Raw genomic sequence first — 24,541 nt, forward strand, 5'->3', positions numbered from 1 at the left:
CTGTTTACACTGCTCCATTTATACGGTTTGTGTTAGCTCAGGGTTAGAAGTCTAAGAAGATTCCTGGAGTAATGGCTCATCTAGGTATGTGCTTATCTGTGCTTAACAAGCTCCAGGGCATAAGGAAGCTTCCAAGTCATGGCCAGATGAAGTTTACTTTAGGATTTTCCTAAAAATACTCATGCATAATTTGTCTCAGGAAAAGACATGAAATGAATCGTCTTGCAGAAAGCTCCCAGGCATGCAGCGCACAAAGGACAAACCCCAAAGTGACAGACAGAATGACAGCAGCCACAGCCTGTGGCTCAGCCTTGAACCTGGTCAAGCAGTTATGCTTGCTCCACGACCCCCCACCATTCCCACTGGACATGGCTGTGCCGTGTTTCCTTTTGAACACTGTTCAGTTCATTAGTCTATTTATTGACCACTTGTCCTTAGAGTTGAATATCTGCAGCTCTTTGTACATCTAGATGTTAATACCCCACAGTGAAGAGCTTATCCCAGGCTCTAGGAGGTCTGATCCCCCTAATGATAGCATCTTGTTTTGTGCAGAAGCATTTTAATTTTGTGTCATCTCATTTTCCAGCACACGGTGCCCTCTCCTGTGCTGTGGCTGCTCCAGTCAGTTCTGCCTATGTCTGTGTATACAGTGTTTTCCTTCTCCCCCCCCCCCCCCACAGCCCCAACAGCTTCAGCATTCAGGGTTTCAATTCAGGTCTTCAGTCTATTTTGAACTGATACTTGTACAGGGCTCAAGAGGCAGATCTGTCTCAATTCTTTAGTTTTGAGGCTTCAGTTGATTGTGCTACCCAGCCCCAGGCATGTCTACATTTGTCTGGGCCCTGGCCATGGCAAACAAACCTTCCCTCCCCCCACCCCCCACACCTCCTAAACAATTGACCCCATTCTGGCACAAATACACAGCCTTGGGTGCTCAGACAGATCCCATTGAACAGGTCCCACCCCCTTCCCACAAGGCCCAGGCACAAAGACCATCCCCAGTGTTTCAAGTCAGGTCTTCCCACTGGGCTCCTGAAGTGTGGCATGTACCTGAGGGCCCTACTAGACAGGAGGAAAAAGCAGGTGGATTTCTGAGCCTAGGAGCTCAAGATCAGCTTGGGCAGTGCATCTTTAGACAAACCTCAGATTTAGCTCTGTGTGTGTGTGTGTGTGTGTGTGTGTGTGTGTGTGTGTAGCTCAGAGGCAGAGTAACAAGGACTTGCATGTCATCACCAGCACACACAAAAGAAAAAGGTGACAATGCAGCCCTCTGGCTATTCCTAGCCCCTCTTCCTCAGGCTCTCACCTCCTGAGAGTGCAGCTCCTCATCCCTGCCCCAGCACAGGCCCCTGCACAGGTCACAGAGGACTTTGTGTGTCGGGGGTGCGGGGATTCTGAGCTGAGGATTTCTTTCTCTGCATTCCTTGAACTTTCTTGCATCTGAGAACACTATGACACATGAGCATAGACCCCACAGTTAGCTCTTTGTTTTCTATGCTGGGACCAACCCTGTTCCAGACTGAGGTGACATGCCATGTCATCCAGGAACTCCTCCAGACTCTGAAGCAGCTCCCTTCTCCAAATGGTCTCCCTTGCTCTTACCTTTAAACTCACAGACTTTTCCCATACATGCTTCCTTGTCTCTCCTTGTGTGTGCATGTACATGCATTCATGTGTGCACATATGTGTTCATAGGCTCCAGAGACTGACCAGGGCTCCATGCATGCTCAGCACATGTGAGCTCTGTCATCCTGCAGTAACCTTACCTTTCTGGGCTCCCACACATTAGACTTCAGCCCATGGACAGAACAGCATCTTTGCCACTATAGTATGTGTAGGACCTCATGCTTTGCCTGACACATACCTATCTGTGTAGGTCTTCTGAACACATTGGCACCTATATTTGTATTGTAGAAAGTCTCTAGAAAGATTGGCATGCCGTACAGCCCAGCCTGTCACCATTTCTCAAGAGGATATTGGACGCTGGAGGATGGATGATTATGAGAACAAGTGTCACTTACTGTGAGCAGAGAGAGGGGACACCATACCTCAAAAAATGATTGGAGGAGACCCAAAGAAGACCTGGACACTTCACATCTTCACTTGAATCGCTTTATTCTAAGGCAAGTGGCCTTTCACCCTCGGCCAGTGGGTGAAAGATTTATATAGACAGATACACTGTAAGCCTCATTTTGAAGGAAACCAGAGCCACAGCATAGGATTTCAATTTATGTGACTTTTCCTTTAGTTCACAAACATCCAGAGACCAGGAGGAATCTTGGGGCTTTCCAGACAGAGCAAACAAGAGCAGTGTCCTGCAACAATGTAAAGGGACCTGGAGAAAAAGAGGACACTTAGTAGCACCTGGACTCCTCTGTCCTCTACAAGCATGGAGCCCTCCATAGAAAGCAGTGTGCACTGCCACTTTTCAGCAGGTCTGTGACCAGTGTGCACCTCCACTTTTCAGCAGGGCTGTGCCTTTGGGCAGGGCATCACTCCTTGACATTAGTCAGTGTTTCTTGCTTGGAAAGAACAGGTCAGGATGGGCAAAAGGAGGTTCTGGGGCCACGCCCCTTATCCCTGCAGCACCTGGCCAGATAAAAGAGACCAGGTGTGAAGGCTAGCAGGGGGTGGGGGTGAGGCCTTTCATATTCTTTTGTATTCAATTTTTCTTCTTGCCACATCTTGACTACATTGTATTTCTAGTTTCAGATAATAGGCCAGCAGCTTGGAGATGTGAATTGTAGGCAGGGAAAAAACACTTTAAGGAGTGGTTGAATGGACACAATGTTTAGTATTACCCAGGACTTATTAAGGTCAGCTTTCTCTGCAGAGGACAAGTTCATTTTGGCTGGTTTCCAGGGACTAAATAGAGGCAGGCATAAAACCTGTCTGTCTCCTTCCTTTGTGACATCTGGGCATTATCAGCAGGGGCTTCTCAGGGGGTCATTATTTGAAGTGATTAATATTGCCTGGCTAGCTCTGCTGCTGTCCTAGACACCAGGCTCTGGGAACAAATGGTAAGAAACAGCTCCCACCAACTTGCCAGGTAGACCTGGACCCTCTACCAGCCATCCCTCAATTCACTTGCATATGTCCATTTGGGAAGAGGGAAAATGAGCTCTTTCATACATCACTTGGACCAACTGAGCCAACAGAACTGATGACAAAAGGTGTTGGACTGTGGGGATCTCTGGAGCTGAATTCTGGACACCAAAACCTAGTCAGAGGCCACACAGAGAATCACAGCAAGGGCCAAAAGGCCTGACTCATAGGCTCCATGGGGTGCCACCTTGGAAAGCCTGTCCTTCCTCCAGAAGCTAACTATTCATCCCCTACCCCTTAGGAGTTCCAGAGCATGTTCCCAACTGAGGTAGACATCTGTGGGTTACATGAGGATATATGGAGAAAGCCTAATATGTCGGAGCTCAAATGACAGTCTCCATTCCCACTGTCAGGGTAAGGAACATGTGGATAAGCCATAAGAGAGTGTGCTGGGGTTTGAGCCTGTTGTTTTCCTCTCTCCTCTCAGGTAGGAGTTCAAAGCCACTATCCCAGTCTTCCAGGTGTGTAGACATAGTTGTCATACAAGGCCACTGAAAACATCTCTGTGCATGCTAGAGCCTAAAACCCTCCCCCAAAGACCACCATCCTATGCTTAAGCTCGTGTCCATCTGGCCTGCTCCATGCAGGGCAATAGCCACCCTCTTTTCTCTCCTCATGCCTTGGCTTCATTAAACTGAACAGGGCCACAGGCCTGCCTCTGCAGTCACCCGCTTAGTCAAACCCACTCTGGTCCCTTGAACTTGCTGCTCAGCGTTTCTACCTCTATTTCCCCCACGGGACGAGCCTGACAGTTGTGGCGTTAGAGCATGATGCAATGCAGTGAGTGGCTGACCCACGAGAGCATGGCTTCCATTCCATACTGATGGACGAGCATACAGCCATTCATTTTAACATTGCCTGGTCCTCCATAACAGTCTAGGGACAGAGGGTCAGTGTGTGGACCTGCTGCGGAGCTCAATAGATCCCAGTCACTCAATCATCCTTAGCTTATCAGCAAGTCAGAGCATAACACTGTCCCCTGGGGGTTGTGAGAGCCTGGCCTCTTCTGCCTCCTGTTGCCCTTCTTTAGACTTAGGTCAGCATTAAGTCAAAACCAGGCTTCAGGAACCTCATCTTCTACCGCTGCCTGATACTTAGTGGATTCAGAGACATCTTCAGCAATAAGAGTCCAGTAGGGTAGGACTCCATTTACCACCAGTGCTGTCCTGCCAACTCAAGGAGCCACTCTGCCTACCTGAGGGTGCCCAGTCGATACAGCAGGCAGCTTACTCAGCATGGCTTGACACAGCTCCACTGGGTGAGAGTTCTAGTCCCATGACAATCCATTTCCTTGTGGGTCTGATCCCAAAGCTGGCATTGGGCACAAAGTAGAAAAATGACCACTTGCCTTGTGAGGGCTTCTGTGTCTAAGGCCTGGCAGGGCCAACTTATCTTTCCAAAGTGGAACAGCGCCATCTCAGTGATCCAATCAATCCCCTGCGTTGGTAGTAAAAAATCAGACCTCCTGGAAACACGTCAGGGGAGGAGATGGCAGTACCACCAGTCACCAGAGCTTCGACCGAGGAAGCTAAGAAGACAAAAAAAAAAAAAAAAAAAACTTAGAGCAGAGCTGCCCAAGGCTAGGCCAGACAGAAGCAGGGATTGTCTCCTCCTGAGCTGGGGCTTCCCTTCTCCTCTCTCCCCACACCTCTCCTACCCAGGACAGGAGCAGCTTTCCAAAGCTACCTCCCATTTGTGCAGCTTTATCCCTAGCACTCCTCATGGCTGCCCATGCCCTGCCCCTCCAGCTCCACTCTTCAGGGGACTTGATCCTGCTTATCCACGGCCTCTCTACCACCCAATGCATCCATTCCTCTCCCTCACCTCGGTATCTAGAATTTCCTCAGGACAGATTTTCCTTCTCCCCGCAATCCCCAAACCCCATTCTCTATCCTTCCTCTCCATTCTCTCTTCCCCATAGCCCTTCCTACTTCCCATCCCTTTTTCTATATTTCTCCTTCTCACCCCCTCCTCTGTTTGGACTTACATGATTTCTGTATTTCTCTCCCATGCTGGTCAGTGAGAAGATTGCTAAGTCTGCAGGGATCAAGCTGGTGAATATCTGAAGCTTGTAAGGCCCTCATCTCTGTTTCCAGAGGTGACTGACAGGGGCTTTGTGGGTGCTCAGTCCCACAGGTGCTCAGGATCTAGGGGTGGGATAATAGTGAACTATCTTTTTCTGGCTCCAACATATAATATTGGGACCACAGTGAAGCTGGAGGAGGCAGGAAGTAATAGCTCAGGCCCAGCAGCTGAATGAGTTATGGGATGGGGGCACTGGGCGTGGGGTGGTGGCGTGCCCTGCTGGTGTCTAATGATGTGCAGGGAGGCACACTCCTGCAGTTCTGGCCTTGACCTTTCCTGTGGCTCTCAGTGCACACCAGATCTAAAACAGGCCCATCATTCAAGAACTATAGAACTGGACATGTTCTTCACCCACTACAAAAGATACGTGGAAAGGACTCTATTAGAGACTTTGACATAGACAGGAGTTAGCATGGAACTAACCTGCTATACCACAGCTCATCACCAGAGTCCTCCCTTCTGAACTTGTTTTCCCTTTTACCAAACCCTCCTCCCTCCCCTTCCACCTCAATTTACACACTGTTCTGTCCACTTCCGGCTCAGCTTTCCTGGATCAGGGAGAAATCTCCTTCTAAGGTGAATGACATCACGAGTTTCATGTCCTGTGATATGTGCAAATTGCAAAAGTTATTAAAAGGCAAATATAAAATAAATAGGAAGAAGTAACATAATCGCCTCAGTTATTGGGTTTCCTGCAGACTCCATTGTCCTCTCCTGCCACTGTCTCTTACCTGGGGGATATAGCTCTTCTCTCTGAGTCTGGGGGGCAACAGCATAATGTTCTAAGGACATGTATCTATCTCCCTAACCCTTCCAGCCTCTGTGTCAGCTGGACTCAAGGGCTGTGGGCACAACCCGAGGCTGGTACCTGGTGATGTTTGGCCCAGAATGATTCTAGGGAAGGAAGACTGCCCCGTTTCACTTTCATCATTCCTGTGGTTTTCCTGGGACACCAAGTAGGGTCTAACAGGATGCCATGCCAGTGTTACTCTCCCCCAGACGGTTGATTATGATATTGGTACCCACAGCATCACTCTGCAGACCTGGATGGCACAGTTGTCTTCTCCAGGCAGCATTGTTTGCCAGGAAGCTCCTGCAGCTCTTCCACCTCCCTTTCTTATCCTCCTCCTTCAATTGGCTCCTCCCAGATGATAGGAGAGTAAGCAAAGCAGGCTCACTTCTCCTCTTCCCCAGGGACAGGGATGCTGAAGGCCTGCAGGGGTCACTTCAAAACAGGGCTTTGAGCCTCACAGCCTGCTGGCAGGAGTCTGAATAGTTGAGACATACCGTGTGTTGCTTTACCTAACTCACCTTGCTGTTTCTTGCAGGTGTCATGATTTCCCAGACGTTATAGCCATGGCACACAAGATTTCCACAATGCTAGTGATTGGGATTCTGGGGGCTGTCTCTATGGAGGCTACTAGTGAATCTTCTGGACAATCAGATAGTCATGAGTGCCCCTTGATCTGGCCCGTAGTTATCCTTGGGGCCCACACAGAGCAAGTACATAAGGAGATATTGCATGATTTTAGATGGTCTTGGTGGAACCTGATAGTGAATGGCTGTGATCAGCCAGTACAGGCCTGAAGGAGTTGATGCTTTGTGTGGTATGCAACCAGTGACTGGGTTATAAATTGCTACACCAAGTAAAGACATGCTGATGGGAAGTCCCTGGTAGCCTCTCCCCTCCAGTTAGTATTTCATAGGCTAAAAGTGAAGGTGGCCAGGGGCCTCCTGCAGCTTTTGCCCAATGCAAAGTCACTGTTTGTCATGGTCTGTCACATCTACTAGGATATTCTCCATCTTTATTTCTGGGTAGGCATTGAGTGCTGTCACCACCATCTGGTGGAGAAGGAGATGTACCCTGATACAGACAATGCCTCTGTGACACTCTCCAATCTCCCATGCTGCAAATTTCATGATAAAATATGCATTGCTGGTGTGTCAATTAAGTGGAATAGTGTAATGATATTTGGATGTTATCTAGATTCCATGAGATTCACCTGAGTGGTGATGTTAGAGGCCTTGTTGATGCCCTTGATCAAGATCTTCAAGGCTACTTCAGTGTCTGTTTTTATGTGGCAGACATGCTTCATCTCTGCAGATGTGCCACAGTCAAAGATCATTGAGACTTTGTCAATATTTTTGAGGGCTTCCTCATCGTGAGGCTGGCCTCAAGCTCCTCCTCAATTGCCACCACGTTAACTTGTGAAGTGTGATATCACTATACAGTGCTAGATCAAACAAGCAAAGCAGGTCTAGGAGACAAGTACGTGGTCATACATTTCTATATCATAAAAAAAAAAAACAGACTTATTTTGCACAACTGGATGATGACCTTCAAGTTTATAGAAAAATAAGAATAAACCAAATCCCAGAACATAGTCAACTAAGCATAATAAAGATCAGAGCTAGAAATAATAAAGATTATCAAAGTTCATTACATGCATGTATAGACATGTTACAATAAAATTCCTTATCTTGTACAGTTAATATATACTAACATAAGATTTACAATAAGAAAAACCAAAGTTAAAAACGGCAAGCATAAATTGTCTATTTGGCAGTTTGGATGAGGATGACCCCATAGGCGCCTATATATAAAATCTCCAGCTCATAGAACTGTTTGAGAAAGATTAGGGCAAGTTTCCCTCAGGGCAGGTTTCAAAACTTAAGTCTTTCTTTCTACTCTGTGGTTTTTGTCTCAAGATGTAAACACTCAGCTACTGCTCTAGTGCCATGCCTGCCTGCCTGCCTGCTTGTCATGCCCCCTGCCATGATGGTCATGGACTCTAACTGCCTGAAACTGTAATTTCCAGACAAACTCTTCTAAAAGTTACTGAGGTCATGGTGTTTTGTCAGAGCAATGGAAAATTAGCTAAGCATTACAATGGAAAAGAATGTAATAATTAATAAAGGAAAATGAATATGTGTGTGTAAATCACACTCAAAAGCAAAACCAATAAGTAGATAAATAAAAAATGTAAAAACTAAAACAGAACCGCTAAAGTGGTTTGTGTCTTTAATCCTACAAGCAGGGTAAATGGATAACTGTGAACTCCAGGCCAGCCTGCTCTACATAGTGAGCTCCAGGCCAACCTGGCTTACATAGTTTTGAGCCATCCCAGGAACTAGAGTCTCAAAGATAACAAAATAAAGCAAAAAGACAACATCAAAAATCAATGAGCTGACAAATGTACTATGTCAATGTCCAACTGATCAATCAGGAATGCTCACGTTTACCAAAACCAACAACCAAGACCAAGTTTTCTCCAAGCAACAAACAGCTTCTCTGAAGTATAAGCACAAAGCCAGCCGGAGCCAATGTCTCATATGAGCAGGTACCTGTAGCTACTCATGATGGCTCCTTGTGAGGTCACACCAAAAGTAGGCCAAACATGGAAAGTTATAACCCACGTGACTTTCTTCTGTCTCAAGTTATTTTCTCATGGCTGGTCACATCACCCTGACTTGACATGGCACAGAGAAGGAAGAGTTTACTTCAGCTTAGGCTTTCTGAGGGCAGGGACAATATGGTGATAGGCTCAGCTGGTGTCACTGGCAGCAGAGGTGAGGCAGTTGGTTAACACTGCTTCAACTTCCCAGAAGCCCAGTATTACCAGCTAGGCTCCACATTCAAGGGTTTCCCAGCTTCCTAAAACAGTGCTGCCTAATGGGAACCAAAGATACAAACACATGAATAAGTAAAGGATATTTAACATCACCATAAAATGGACCCTTTTCACTTTATTAATGAAAGCATTAGTAATCCTGCTAATGATAGGCTCAGGCAGCTAGCTGTGTATTTCCCTCAGTTAAATGAACTGGCATTTACTCACTACAGAGTGAGTGTAGGGTGCTTCTGTGGTCTTAAGACTTGGGCCCTAAGACTGTCATAATTTGACATGTACAGATCTCGTCCTTCTCTTTACTCTAGGTAAGCGATTCCTTTTTATTTGGATTCAGGTCAATGGCTTTAAAGAATGGTAGCCTCCCACTGAAGCTTCAGTGCACAGGGATTCATGTATACACATCTGGAGGCACCAGATCCTTCTACAGCTGGTTCATGTGCAGGGGAGGGAGATGAGGCCATGTCTGTCATCCCAATTTTAGGAGTTCCACAGTCAAAATGGGAGTCGAGTGTGTTAGGAAGATGACTTAGTGCCTGACCTATGGCACTTATGGTTATAAGTTTAGCTTTCTGCTCCATACTCTTCTTGGACACCCCTCCTGCCCAGCCTTAGATCACCTCATGTTATGCTTTACTTAGCATAAACTCAAAGCCATTGTTTCTATCCCTGGAGGATTCAGAGATCTTTCCAGGTTCAAGCATCTTGGTTGTAATGCACTGAAATGACCCACATGAGACAATTATTGGCAACCATGCTGATTAACCCAATTAAAGGTTTTAAACCCTTTTTATTGATGGCATGACCAAGAACAGTCTTGTGCCTCTGAAATGTTTCTTGGCATCCAAGCTCAGGGGTACAGACTTTTTAAAGGCAAAACTCACAAAGACCATAATTTACATCAAAGTCAAAATCAGATGAGGGTCAAGGAACCTTGACACGTTCATTACTGGCAAAACATACTGGTTATTTCAGACACAGTGTGTTTTTGTTTGTTTGTTTTGTTTTGTTTTGTTGGTTTTTTTTTACTTATGTCTTTTAAATCTATTGTAGTTTACTTATTTTTGGCTAATATATCTGACCCATGCAAATCTCAAATGTGTGGCCATTTTGGACTGAGCTATCCAAGCAAACATGAAATGGAGTCAAAACAAGATGATGTTCCCGTAATCATTTCAGAACCACACAGGTGTGGACCTGACTGGAGAAAATGTCTTCACCTGCACACCAGTGGCAGTAATGATGGTCGATGGCCAAGGATGGGAGGTGTGGACTTGTAGCTGCCCTAACTCCTACAGGAGCACAGAAGAATTCATTACAGACACACAGTACCCAATACTTCCGCTCTTCTAAGGTTAAATTTATGTGTGCGTGGTTTTAACAGAAGCTATAAATTGCAGTAAATATTAGAGGAAGCAATCGATTACAATACAAGATGCATGCCCCTACTCTTTGTCCTACCGCACATCCCATTTCTGGAAAACACCAAATGTGTACATGTTGGCATGGTTGATAATAAATACAATGCAGAATCATAAGCAGGGAGGAGGCTGAAGCCAGAACCCGGCAAGGACCAAGACTGATTGTAAGAGGAGAGGCAGAGAAAAAAAAAAGGTCAATATTCCAACTTCAGTGATCGCTAGGCCAGAGCAGGATCATGTCAAAAGCCAGCAGTGAATGACCAGCCTGGGGAGGCGAGCGCAGGAGCGGAAGTAACCAGCACAATTTTCTCATGTGGGCGGGCTCATCTAACTGTGGAGGAAGCAGACGCGGCGGGGCTAGGGCGTGGCAAGCGGGATGGCGCCGCAGCTTGGCCCGCACGAACTGCAGCACATCTTCTCCTTCCTGGAGGCCCGGGACCTGCTGCGCGCTGCGCAGGTGAACAAGGTGAGGTCCCGGGCAGGGTCGCCCCACCACCGCGCTCCGCAGGCCCGGGGACCAAGGGGCATCTCCTCCAGGGACTGACTTGCCTGGTGGCCTCCGGTGGCACCGCCCTACCCTTCCCGCTGCCTTCTTGACCCGGCCCCTGCCTTGGTGGTCATCTGCCCGGTGCTCTAAATGCCCCACTGTGTGCTTCCTCTCAAAGACTCAGTGCAAGGGCGACTAAATCACAGTTAGTGTAAGGTATTTGTTTTTCCCTGCCAGTTTCACTACTGAACTGTGACCAAAAAGACGCTAAAATCCTCCCTCTTTAATGTCTATCCGAAGAACCCAGTGCAATCCTTGAAGTTAAGTGTCTTGTCTCTTCATTAAGTATTCGGAAGTGTTCAAAAGGTTAGACTCTTTGTTGCTTGAACAGAGCACTTAGATTTGCAGTTTCAAACCTGTTCCGTTTTAAATTTTTTTCTCACAGAAAGAGACCAATACTATTCATTCCAATCTTGACAACTTTGCCAGAACCATCACACTGCAAGTATGCCACTCGCTCTTCTGTTAGGGTCCAAGAATCGCCAAAGAATGATACCCCGACTCAGATAGTTTGCAAAAGCAAAGAGTGTTCATTGAGCTGCATTTCCTGCATGCAGGGGTCTCCCCATTTGGGGATGGAGACTCCTTGTGGTCACCCAAGTTCAGCTTTTATTTTCAGGGGAATTCCAAGAAGGTGTATGGTGTATGTGTCTCTAGGGACCTGACTGATTCTACAATCCATTAGGCCCTGGAGACCTCCCAGGGGGTCACTTACTCATTCTAACTACCTATACTTACTTCAGGCCAGATGACAAGGTGTCTCTGATTGGCTGTCCACTGCTGACCATAAGTTCTTGGATCCAGGTTCTCATTTCTGGGAAAGAGAAACTTAGACCTAGTCTCCCAAACTGCCAGTTTGCAGCCTGTCATGGAGTTAGCCTGACTCTGGCTAGGTCAATCCTTTCACTGCAGACTTCATCAAAGGACCCAGAGTTGACATCTGGCTGTGAGGCTGAAGGTTCTAGGCTAAGGGCATGTGTGCAGATAAGGCATCATCTAGTTTTGTTTTTTTCTTTTGTAGTTCTGGAGGATGCACCTAGGGTCTGGAGCTAGCCATGTACTCTTAGCAGCTGAGGGACCTTCCTGTCTGCCTTTGTGGGTCTTTAATGCTGCAGTAGTTTGACCTGTATCCCTAGCCACATCTTTTTGCTTTGCTGTAATACTTGGAGCTTGCATATTTTTCCTCTGCCTCATTTGCCAAAACTTTGTGAGTGGGAGAACTTACCTCACATCGTAACAATTTGTCATTCTACACCATGTCCCTGTTGTACCCTGGAGAGACAATGGAGGCCATGACTGAACAGTCTGCCTACAACAGACACTATTTAACATCTTGGTTTATGGATTGTGATGGCTAAAGTTATATTTTAAGTTTTAATTACAATGGGTAGGATATATATAGACCAAAAAAAGACCCCCCAAAACAAAAACAAACAAACAACCCCCCCCCCCAAAATGCCTCTATCTTGCAAGCCCCACTCGTCCAAGGACAGATAATTTTCTGGAATGCTGGGGGCTGTTGTTTATGTAAGATAACAAGCCACGTGTTTTCACTTCTGTAAGCAGGGTTGGTTGCCTCAGCTACACGGGATGTGCTTTATCACACGTAGGAGGGAAGTAAGTCAGGCATGTATGCTTGCCCTGATTGGATAAAGGTTGCAAGTATGTAGCCTAGGGGGTTTTGCCTTCATAAGGCCTTGTCTAATCCAGTGCCATACTCTGGGAACACCAGGTATGGAGCTGGCCAGTGTCCATCACCCTGGCCAGTATGCATATCTTGGCCAGTATTTGATAAAGGTTGCTTCAAATTTGGCTCAGAAATTGTAGTAGTAGTAGTGGTGGTGGTGGTGGTGGTGGTGGTGGTGGTGTTAATCTTGCCTGGTGGGCTGAACACAATCACACAGTGAACAGGTAAGTGGTCTCTACCTCTCACAGTATTCAGAAGGCTCAAGTAGCCTATCAGTATTTTTACATGGAGGCTTGGGAGCAGTAGAAGCCACCCAGTGGGGTCCTTTTCCCATTTCTTTCCCAACCAGAACCTCCTCCTCTCACTGAGGCAAATTACTCAATTATCCTTTTCATATTTATGAATCATTTGCATATCCAGTGTGTTTCCCTACATAGATTTAGAACAGCCATCCAGTCTTTGTGTCTCTGAACTCCTGGGCCCCGATTCATCAACCCCACTGAACCCCTCTTTCATCATTTGCTGGTGGTTTGCTTGGTCTGTTGTCTGTTCTCTCCTTTTATTACATTCCGACTGCAGTTTCTTCTCCTCTCTACCCATCTTCTTTCTCCCCTATATCCTCCTCCGTTTCCAACTTCAGACAAGAGCATGCCTCCGGGGGATGATAAGACAAGCTTGGCATGGAGGCCCAGAAGGAGGAAAGGGATCCCAAAAGCAGGCCAAAGGTCAGAGACAGCCTCCATTCCCACTCTTAGGAGTCCCACAGGACCACCAGGTACACAGCCATAACTTATGCACAGGGCCTTGGTCAAACACACACAGGCTCCCTGATTGTCAGTCTGTCTCTGTGAGCCCCTAGGAGCCCAGCTTAGTTGACTCTGTTGGCCAGTTCTTGCCTGTCCAGTCCTCCTTCCCCTCTTCTGAAGGATTCCCCGAGCTCCGCCTAATATTTGGCTGTGGGTCTCTGTGTCTTCTCACATCAGTTGCTGTTTGAAGCCACTCTGATGAGTTATGCTAGGCTCGGGTCTGTTCTTCTGACTGGCCCATTTGGTGGTCTGTTGTTTTGAATGCTCCAGGTTGAGCTGTGTTGAATGTTGGCCTGGTTTTGTTCTTTCTTGCCTCCATGGGATTTGGCAGGCCAGGGTGCTAAATGGTTATTGACTGACCAGATCCTGTCTTCCCCACTCCTTGTTCTAGGTCTGGAATGAGGTTTCAAAGACCAAGGAACTGTGGAGGTGAGTGAAGAAGAGCCAAGGGTGTTCTGCAAAGGAGAGGCGCTCACCAGAAGGGGCTCCAGGTGCTCTCAGCACTTTTGCTTCTATTGAAGTCCGAGAAAGGATTATATCCCAGGTTCTTACCATGAGGAAACTCCTTTGTGGTTAATAATGTAAGACTTTTTATCAACAGGATTGCCAAACTCAACCTGCTGGATTCATTTCCTGTGGGTTCTGTCAGTATAATCAAATTACTTTTAAAAAATCAAACCAAAACATCCATTTTATAGCTAGGATGGTCTTATACTTAGTTTGTAGCACAGGCTAGTCTTGAACTTACGATCTTCCTGCCTAACCCCGCCCCTCCCCCCTCCCCCGCTCCCTCAATGTTGGAATTGCAAGCAAATGCCACACTGTGCCCAACTCAGATTTCTTTTAACTACACAGCAGCATAAAAATGTAAGATTATATAAAATGAAAAAAAAATCACAGTTGAAAATAGAAATAGTTAAAACATTGAATGTTCTAAGCCCCTCTACTTTATTCCTTCTTTGGAGCCTGTTATCCTTTTATTTTATACTAGGATAACACTACCAGCAGCCGGAGGAGGGGCAACAGATGAGTCCTCTCTGGCTGAATGTAGGGCAGGCAGCCTTGAGGATTTTAGTTACCGTAATGGAAAGCAACTGTTCAAACATGAAGTGTCTTCAGAAGCTGGGGGGGGGGGGATCTTTGCTTTTATTTGGTCCCAGAATTCTCGGTTATTTCAGGGCTACTTTGGCATATTCAGTTTTCAGCATCATATAACTGTTGGTTCTCATTAGCTTTTATAACTAATATTGATTTGATAAACAGTCTCAGTCAGGTTTGAAGCAAACTTTTATTGGAATCTATTCTTTCATCTCTTTGAAGAACACTGACTCTTAGGGGACGGTAGGTAATGTAGGTGAAGGTAGGTCTTGCCTAGTATGTGGCTCAATGAAATCATCTGAATGGATGAACTGCCCGGCCCAGCTGCCTCTGTAGCCCCTGAGTGTGCACATTTACAAGCCAGGGTAGATAGAGCTTTCCCCGAGAGAAATACTGTTCTTGAGAAATTAGCAGAAAATTCCTTTCTCATCACCTAACTTCCTTACAGTATCTCCATCCTTGTAACTGCATTTTTCTCTTGTTTGTTCTCTGTTCTTGTAATGTAACAACATGATGTTTCAATGCTGAGAGCTGCCAGTCCTATGCAGGCCAAACAGAATCATTCGGCAGCCCTTTTTGTCCGGAGCTGGTCAGCATGCTTTCCCAGGAGACCAGAGATTTAAAGACCACATTTGCCTAGACATGTGAGCACTGGAGTCTTGTGTGCCACACACTAGAGAGCCTACACACAGAGTCCGACTCATGGGTGTATCATGGGTATCTGAGTTAGGGTTTCTATTGCTGATGAAACACCATAACCAGAAAGCAAGCTCAGCATTAGGAACTCAAGCAGGGCAGAATTCTGGAGGCAGGAAGTGAGGCAGAGGCCATGGGGTGGGGGTGGGGGTGGGGAGATGCTGCTTATTGGCTTGCTTCCCCAGGCTTGCTTGGCCTGCCTGCCTTATAGAACCCAGGACCACCAGCCTAGGGATAGCACTATTCACTATGGCTGGGCCCTCCCACCCTTGATCACTAATTGAAAAAAATGTCTTATAGCTGGAGCTCATGGAGGCAGTTCCTCAACTGGGGCTCCTTCCTCTATGATGACCCTAGCTTGTGTCAACCCTAGCTTGTGTCTCAGTTGACACACAAGACCAGCCAGTACAGTACATGTGCAAAGTAAGATAGGATATAGGACAGTTTGTGGTGGTGTTGGTGGTCAGGTTCTTTCCCATCTGACCACATTCTCCTCTTCCTGAAATGACCAGTGACGGGTAGCAGCAGTGTATTCTGTTAGCTCCAGTTCTGAAAGCTATTTACCTCTCCAATCAGACTTCCACTGCTCTCGCACTCAGTTCCCATGGCACCATTAGCTGCTGCTCTCCTGAACTCCAGACAGTAGCTTGAATTCACATGAAGAAACACCATATGTAAAACCAGTGTCCAGGTGGTCTGAATGCTTTTTGTAACCTTTTCTCCTGTTGTATAAAAGCAGGAAGTATGACCACCCCTGTCTCCTGCTCTCTTCTCTCCAGCTGGAGTCTAAGTAAACATACCACACATGTTTACCTTGCGATTCTTACACATGGCTTTTTCTTTTGTAAGACAGGATCTTTCCTCACAGCCCAGGCTGGGTCAGGCTCAGCACCTATAATTGTCTCAGTCTATCAGGCTCTAAGTGTGCACCTTTCCACCAGCATAGAGAGTCTCTTAATGTGATTTATGATACATACTAAAGGAGGTAGGGCAGAAACAGATATGTATGAGCAAATGTTTTACTTACTACTGAAAATTGATTGTGTACTAATCAAAAGTATCCCTCCATATGTAAAGTCCAAGTTATAATCTTTAAGCCAGCTACTAAAAAGTAACTAATAATTTGAAGAAATGACCAAGAAATTGAAACAGTACATTAGAGTGAACTTAACACAGAAGATGACAGTAATGAAATATGGAGGGGCTTACTCCAAGAGATCATTAAAATAATGAAAAGTATGATTATACAACCTAACAAAAAGGTGAAGGAGCTGCAGAACTGGCGAAGAAAAGTGGTCCAGTTTAATGCTGTATACATGAAATACACTTAGTTTTCTTTTTTTTTTTTTTTTTCCTTTATAAGATGTGGAGATCAAATGCAGTATGTATGCTTGGCAGGCACTCCTCTCTGAGACAGACTTTGGATTATAAGACATAATATGCTGAACGCAAGATTTTTGGAAGAAGATATACTCGTGCAGACAGTAATGAAAAAAGCTAAATGACGTCACAGGGTAGACTTTGGGATCAGGGGTGTAAAGAAGTGTCATATGTTGATAAACAGGTGAATCTAGAGATGATCTGACCCCTGGCAATAGCAAGGAGACACGGGAAGGACCAACAGCTGAAAGGGCAAGTGGGCAGATTGACTTGAATCCCAGTCCTTTAGTGTCCCCAAGAGAGACGGTGGTGAGCACCTCCTCCAGAGGGCTGCCATGAAGGGCAGCTTGTCATAGAAAAGGCACACGTGGTTCACATGCCACCACTCACTCACTATCAGCACTGCACCTGTTTAACAGAGGAGGAAGTTGAGGCCCTGTTAGGCACAGTGGATTATCCAGAGTTTCAAAGGCAGAAAGAGGGGAGGCCGGAATTCAAAGCTAGATCTGGTTTTAGAATCCCTGACTCTTGTATCCCGCCTAAGCGTGTGCGTCTGTGTTTCAGGCAGCTGTGTCTGAGGCGATGGGCCTCCTGCAAGGCCTTCCCAGTGGTCGTGGGCACACAGACATGGGAACAGTACTATTTCTGCCGGTCTGAGCTAGAGTTCCGTATGGAATCTGGGCGGCCACAGGATTTCATCTGCAAAGCTATTTCTGGGCACACAGGTATGGGCTGGAGAGTATAGGAGCTATGTCCACTCCCACTGCCTCCTCCCCGCCGCCCGCCCTTCCTGATCAAGTTTCAAGGTACTTGGCATCTCAGCAAATGCCAGTTGATGAAGGCAGGTCTCCTAGATGCTATGTCATTTGTGTCACACCGTGGGAGGAAAGGATAAGTTATCTCCTTTTCAGCAGGCTGAGAAATTAAGACAAGCCAGGCCTTGGTAGTTAGGAGTAGGTTCCGGTCTCTGGAGAGCTCACCCAGTAGCTGAGTGGTTACAAGTTCCCCCTGTCTCTTTATGTCCCCACCAAGCAAGCACTCAATGTGTTCCTGAAACTGGAGAAGAGGAACACTTGTGTGTTAGATCTGAGTCCATCTATGTCTGTCTCCCTTCCAGGAATGATAGAACAGCTGGCCTACGTCTCACCCCATGAGTACCGCTTTGATGAAGGGGCAAGGTCCGTGGTTTGCACCGTGTCTTCAGACTGTACCGTGCGTGCCTGGGATCTGCAGGAGGTGAGCTGCCCGCTGGGGAGGGAACGTTTGGTTTGATGCAGGGCAGGTGCCCCATTTATGCAGATGAGCAATCTGAGCTGTGCCTTCAGCTGTCACCAGTAGGACATAACTGCTAACCAGCTCAGTACAGGGGACTTTTGAAACCTGAGTGTAGCCTATTTTGTGTGACACGTGCTTGGCTTGTCTCTTGGGACCCGACTTTGCTGATGGGGGGGGGGTCTTGTGGCCTGTGCCTGGGATGACAGCTGCCTTGCCACTCCTCACAGCAGGCTACCTAGTCAGGGTCCTGCAGTGTGTGTATGTGTGTGTGTGTTTGTGTGTGTGTGTGTGTGTCTCACTATCATTTCTCCTTTAAGCAGTCAGTTGTTGAAGCTGATGCTGTGTCACACTGCGACTGTCCTTCCCAGTAGCACGGTATTTGCCTGAGCTCTTTGGAGGTGACAGAACGTGGGATCTGTGGTCCTCTACTGAAAGGTTCTAATGGAGGGGTTGGCACCCTTCCCTTTTCCACCATATGGTATTTAAGGACGTGGAAAGAGAACCTTTACCAGATAACGAGACTTCCCTGAACCTTCATGGTGGACTCTTCTAGCTCCAAAGATGTGAGAAACCCCATTTCTATACTTTTGTTCAAATTGTTTAGTGTTGGGCATTTTGTTACAGCAGCCCAAGTAGTCACAGTATGTACCCCTTTGTTGGTCGGCTTCTGTCATGTAGCACATGCTTTACGGTTCCTCCCTGTGGTTTGTCGGGTCTTGTGTGGCTCAGGCTGGCCTGAAACTGGGGATTTTTCTGCTTCCCCAGTGTTGACATCCCAGAGATGTGCGGCCCACAGCTGGCCTCTTTGTGTGTTTTTGAGCCTTGAAAGCTTCTGAAACAAAAATGGGCAGGCTGGGAGTTTAGTGAGTGGGCAGCACTTGCCTGGCATGGGTAAGGTTTGGGGTTCAATCCCTAGAAAGTCACTTCGCCATAAATAAATAACAACAGAAGCACAAAGAGAAACTAGCCAATTCCAGTGAACACACACTCTCCATCCCTTTGTCCTAATCCTTCAAATAACAACAGTGTTAACAGTTTGGCCTCTCTCCTGTTCTTCTCTCTGGCTTTTTGATACCAGGTTGGATTTTGCCCTGCAGTTCCAGCTGGCCTGGAGCTTAGGGCAGTCTTCCCAGCCTTTCCTCCAATCACTGGGGCAGCAGTCCTGAGACACCATGCCTGGCTTATTTTACTTACTTTCATAATGGTAGTTTGCATCCATCCACACCCTGCTTAAAGATGGGATTCATTAAGCATTTTTTTTTGAAGGTTTACTGTTTGTGTATGTATGTGCCTGTGAGATCATGGCGGTCAGATAAGGGCGTCAGGTCCCCGAGAGCCAGAGTTCTAGGCTTTTCTCTCTTATTCAGTCCGGGACTCCAGCTTATCAAATTGTATCACTTCAGTTAACCCAATCTAGAACCTCCCTCTCACATGGGACACAGGTTTGTTTCCTGGGTGATCCCAGAACCACACAGTTGGATCACCATCTGTGTGCTACAGACTGGTAGAGTGGGCCCAGGCAAACCTACGCCGATTGAGAAAAGTCCTATGTATCTATGAAATAAATGGATCCCTGTGTCAATCTGTTAATGTTAATTTTGTTGTTGCCAGGGCTCCGAGATCTGGTCGAGTGCTGTGCAGCCTGCTCCTCTGGTGAATGTGGTGGCCTATCCTCAGCTGCAGCTGGTTGTCACTGTGGACACACAGGGCTTAATCATGGGGTGGAAGGCAGAGACCGGGTCTCAGTGGGCCTCCTTCAGCTTGCCGGCCTCCTGTTCTTCAATGGAGGCCTGTGACCACCCGGAGGGCCCCTTCTTGCTGGTGAGTGACACACATACACACACACACACACACTCACACGTTCTCAGGAACCCCTATGGTGGGTAGAGTCTGAGTCCCTCTTGAAAGCAGGCACTGCTGCTCTGCCGCCTCTTTGTACACCACATGGAATGCAGGCTCGTCTGTCCTTCAGACTTGTGTGGCATCAACTGTTCCCTGTAGCCTCTGCAGTTGTGCTGGGTGCCTGCTGTGTGAGTTCATGTGTTTTTGTAGCCACGGTGCCTCTGCTTTCCTGTGTGCTGACAGGGGCTCCAGTCCCCTGTCTGCACTGTTTCTTCTCGCCTTCATTCTTTACAGCTTTTTATGAGGGGCAGGGCCCCTGACCTTCAGGGCGGGGCTACCTTCTACCATGTGTTCTTCAGCTTGTCTGTCCACTTTTCACACATGAAGTGGGAATGGGCTTTGAACTGGTTTCCAGAGTTTGGTGGTTATATTTCAATTTTGTTAAACATTTTAAATATGCATACTCGACCTAATAATTGTAATTTAAGGCATCCCCCTGAATGTATGCTGTGTATATACAGGGTCTAGGCAGGAGCACTCATTGTAGCAATAGATATAATAACTTTTGTACTCCTGGCTGACCTTCCCGAATTAGTAACCTTTGTAAATTGCCGTCAGTGCCAGAGGAAACATTGTAATTGTAAAACACACAGGCAAGCTGCTTGTGTCCTAGACAGGAAGGGCAGTGGAGGCTCATATCAGTCTCCTGCAGGGGACGTCGGCTCTGCTCTGAACACTTAACATTGCTGTGGGCTGTGCCCACCCTTCAGTGGGGGACACAGCTCTACCAGAATGTGATGGTACGCCTCATTGTCACATTCTTTCTGTTCCAGGTAGCCTGTGATGAAGGGACCCTCTACACTATGACAGTACCTCAGCTGCAAGTGGTCTCCAGAATAGCCGCATTTCCTCACTCCTCTGTGAGCCTCACGTGCTCCCCTGACACACAGTGGGTATTTGTGTCTGCACAAGGCTCAGACTTAGGCCCAAAGGTCAGTGCCTGGGAGCCCAGTTCCTGGTAAACCTAATGTAGTGGGAGGTGGCTTAAAGAGCTTGCACCCTGAGACTACAGGCTGGAGGCTCTCAGGCCATCACAGGGTCAGGAAGGAGTGTGACTCCCATGCAGGAAACCCAGCCCTGTTATCCTCTGCTCTTCCCTGTCACTATGTTGTGAGCTAGAAGGGTCAGCTCTCTGCTGGGAAGGGCAAAGTCAGCTTTGACTAGGTTTGGGTTTGGGCGTCAACACCAGGGTGCTCCTAAAGTGCTGTCTGTGTGCTGAGGATGGGGTAAAGACTAGAGTGAGCAGTGAGGCCGGTGCAGGTGCTGGGGAAGAGGGCTGGTGACGTGTGGGGGTGCAGGTCTGCCCTGCTTCCTCCTCTGTGGTCTGGAACAATGCCCCGCAAGTCACAAAGTGTTAACCGTGACCTGGTTCATAGGCACAGAGATGTTGTTATGCCCAATTCACAGGAACTTAAGGAGACTGCCAGAAATTGCCACACCAATGTAAACACAAAGAGCCTTTAATATGAGTCCAGACTCGGATCACAACCTTCCCTGCTCTGCAGGTTAGGAATGTCATGCTTGAGTCTAAGGGTTCAGGGTATATATGGGAGAATGCATAAGCAGGGGCTCTCGAGCCTTGGCGTTACATGATTGGGTAGAGGGTAAAGGACTGCCATCCTTCAGAATGATAACATTCGCTCAGACTGGGAGGAGGAACCATGCAGCTGGAAAAGGACCTTTTTGACCTGGGAGAAAATAATTTATTCTGTTATCGGAGGCTAGTGGGTTTTTGCAAATCAGTCCCAGCTGTCTGGGAGCACTTAATTGCTTCTTTCCCATAGTTCAAGAATGAGGGCCTTATCACTTCAAGGACATGAATTTCTGCCTCCTTCAAAGGCAGGAGCCATCTGCACCAGGGGAATGCTGGCTGTTTGATTTTAACACAGAGGGGAGTGCAAATCTCAGCACCAGGGGTTAATGCTGAGAGTGGAGACTAGGATGGGCTGCCTTTCCTCTGCCCTCTTCACAGGCGGGAGGCATCTGCACAGGGCGAGGGAAAGGAAGTGCTGGCCATTTAGCTCAGCACGGGGACAAGAGAGTGCAAGTGTGGGATTTGATGCCAAGGATTAATTAACGCAGAGATGAGGGCAGGTTACCTCTTCAATGTCCAGTCACTTGCCAGAGGTGAAACCCTTACTGAGTGCCAGGACCTAAACTAAAAAGTTAGAGCATAGAAAGAAGAGCTAGTAGAACACAGGAAGGAGACCTGGGAGCTAGGGAGGAAGATCATTAGAGAATAGCAGTTTGGTACAGAGGAGATAGGATGCTGCAGCCCACAGCCTAGAAGGGGGACATGAAGTTGAGCTCGATTGCCCAGTTAGGCCTAGTGGGCAGCCAGCTGTCCAGGCAGTCCTACCAGAGGCTGAAGTCAGCCTGGGGCTGGAGGGTTTTGGGAACTCTCAGGCTCCTTACCACACTGTGACCATATACGGGTGTTTCAACAGGTGTTCTACACTCAGCCCTTGCTGCACCTATCAGAAGACAGACTTCCTGTCTCCACCACCCTTCCCATCAGGCGGGGCTCCAGAGCCTGCTGGGCTCCAGATGAGGCAGCCAGACTGATGGTGATACACAGAGATGACGGTGGTGTGCGTCTGGTTATCACTACCTTTGAGTTAAAGGCCACCAAGTCCAGGGACAGAGTGAGCATTCTTGGTAAGGTCCCTGTGCTGGCCACAGCGACAGGCTGCTCACGGTTCCTCTAGAACAGTCTCTTTTCCCTTCCGGGGAAGGAGAGGCAGAGTGGCCTGGATGCTTTGCTGCATGTTTCATGTACCAGGGGGGCGGGGGGGGGTGCTCAGTACATGTTGGTCCCTGTGTGGTGCTGGGCTTCAGAAGTAAATTCCACACCCACACCCATGGTCTCTTCCTCTGTGGGCGGGGCCACCCCAGCATTTTGCTGCCTGGACTGAGCATTAGGGGTCTGGCTGATTGGCTCAGGGGCAGGGGCCGAGCTCTCGAACTGCAAGAGCCCTACATTTTTTTTCAGTACACCAGATTGTCCGGTGAGGCACATAGCCACACCAGAGAAGCAACCTGTATGCTTTTGTTCTCCCAAGCACAGCAGCTGGCCAGCTTCCACCTGCCGGACACTATGACGCCTCACCTCATGCAGGGCCATGGCTCCCAAACGATCCTGCTCACCTCCAGGTCAGAGCTGGTGCTCTTCACCATACATGGCCTGCAGCTGATGGCCTTCCAGGACCACCAGAGGCCCATCACGTCTATGTGGGTGGTGAGTGTGGCACCTCCTGCCTGAGGCATACTTTCCACTCTTGGGAATCCACAGCTGTAGCTCACTTGACTTCATTTCAAGGACCCAGACCGTGTCATCACTGCTGCCTTGGACCTGTCCTTGCGTGTCTATGTGTGGAATAAAAAGAACACCTCACCTGTTCTCAAGAGCTGTTACCATTTGCTCGGGGGATCTCACAGATGGGCCAGGTAATTTAATTGACTATTCTCCAGCCCTGTGTCTGTAGAATAGAAAAGCACTGGGTTTCTTTCTTTTGGAACAAGTTTTGTCATGTTGCTCCAGGCTGGTTTCGAACTTCCAGCATAAAGTGTTCCTCCTCCTCATTCCTCTGAATAGCTGAGACCAGATGTGCATCTCACATGGTTCTAAAGCAATTGTTGGGAAGGGTGTTAGTAAATATAGCCTCATTACCCGGGTCTCAAGATGAGCCACTGTGCACATCCTGTTTTTCTGCCACATATCAGAGTTTTCAGTTCTCACTGTGTGCTGTATGTTGTCTCTTGTATTGTACAAAACCAGCCCATGCTGGTACTACCCACACTTTGCAAATGAAATAGCTGAGAGATTTAGATGTTTTGTGCATAGTCCACAGAGAACATGGGGCGGGATCCAGATTAGACCTTGAAAAGGTCCTGGGAGCCCTTACAGGCAGGCACACCACCTTTGACCACTGTAGGCCCACTGTAAACACACAGAACATTTCTCCCGATGTTTCTCACAGCGTCGGGGGCATCGTGATTCAAGCGGCACTGCTGTAGGAACCCAACCTGACCTTCCTGCTAAACATGTATAGCCTTTTCAGTCATGGCAGTGGGCTGGATGGGGTTGAGAAGGTGCAGGTGTCTGCTTTTATTCCACAGTTAATGCCTGGCGTGTCCTCCTCCTTTGTAGTGGATTCACCCACGTGAAGAGCGACAGCAGAAGCATTGCTGGGGTGGAAGCCAGGAGCACTGGGACAAGTATCCTGAGGTCATACTGCTTCAAGGTTAAGCTTGGCTAGGCGCCACCAGTTGAAGATGCTCTGGCTTGGTGTGCGTGCAAAGTCCTTACCAAAGATGTTGTCAACTTTGGAAAAAAAAAACTAGCAAGATGCCTGCTTCCTAGCAAGATGCCTGCTGCCTTCTCACAGAGAGCCAATGAATTGGTTTCTGTCATCTTACGTTTCACTGTCCTGCTCAGACAAAAAAGGGAGGTGAAGTCCCCTCTTCAGGCGGTTTCCCAGGTGGCACTGGTCACAGACAGAGTGGACTGTTTGTGGTAGTGCTGAATTTACAGCCTGCTCGTTTGCAGTGTCCAGATGGCAACAGAGTTGTTTTTGTTATCAAGAATGTAATTAAAATATTTTTATTTGCCTGTGCTGTAGAGACACATTCATACATGAACTTTGCTGTCATTGAGATGAATTCTGTGAGATCATCTCAAAAAAACTCAAGGTCACCAACAAAGCAGAGTGACGGTGGCAGCTTTAGAGTTGGCCAGCATGGGGGCCCTGGCTGCGTTAGTGGGTGCCCACTAGGCTTCTTAACTGCAAGCAGTATGTGCTGGCAGTCACCCACTGAAACCGAAAATGGACCTTGGTGGATGTCAATAGGGCACCTCTCTTTTAAAGAGAAGGGTGGAGGGCGAGAATGGAGCCAGGTAGCATGGCAGC

At 47.6% G+C, this 24,541-nt stretch overlaps 1 protein-coding gene across 5 annotated transcripts; it reads left to right on the forward strand.

The window, feature by feature from the left end:
* The first annotated feature begins 10,592 nt into the window (after positions 1–10,592).
* LOC110308173 (F-box/WD repeat-containing protein 12-like) lies at positions 10,593–24,245 on the forward strand. Of its 5 annotated transcripts, none has more exons than XR_003834687.2 (10): positions 10,593–10,706; positions 13,672–13,709; positions 17,019–17,179; positions 17,572–17,690; positions 19,341–19,550; positions 20,405–20,563; positions 22,079–22,289; positions 22,699–22,869; positions 22,951–23,078; positions 23,782–24,245. XR_003834687.2 is itself a non-coding variant. In XM_021180557.3 (10 exons), exons 1-10 carry the CDS (start codon positions 10,617–10,619, stop codon positions 23,888–23,890), a joined length of 1,401 nt encoding a protein of 466 aa, XP_021036216.1. In that variant the 5' UTR covers positions 10,593–10,616; the 3' UTR covers positions 23,891–24,245. The 5 variants fall into 5 exon arrangements, 3 of the variants coding, with proteins under 3 accessions (XP_021036216.1, XP_085687221.1, XP_085687220.1); XM_021180557.3 differs by having other exon boundaries at positions 22,694–22,869; XM_085831095.1 differs by having other exon boundaries at positions 22,694–22,862.
* The last annotated feature ends 296 nt before the right edge of the window (positions 24,246–24,541 follow it).

Source organism: Mus caroli, unplaced genomic scaffold, assembly GCF_978045245.1.
Source record: "Mus caroli unplaced genomic scaffold, Mus_caroli_1 scaffold_15, whole genome shotgun sequence".
NCBI lineage: Eukaryota > Metazoa > Chordata > Mammalia > Rodentia > Muridae > Mus > Mus caroli.

Excerpts from the sequence above, each read along its gene's own strand:
- LOC110308173 (XM_021180557.3), top strand. The coding sequence starts at position 10,617 with ATGGCGCCGCAGCTTGGCCCGCACGAACTGCAGCACATCTTCTCCTTC. Across the intron at positions 17,180-17,571 it reads AGCTATTTCTGGGCACACAG|GAATGATAGAACAGCTGGCC; the intron begins GTATGGGCTGGA and ends TCTCCCTTCCAG. Across the intron at positions 23,079-23,781 it reads GGATCTCACAGATGGGCCAG|TGGATTCACCCACGTGAAGA; the intron begins GTAATTTAATTG and ends CCTCCTTTGTAG.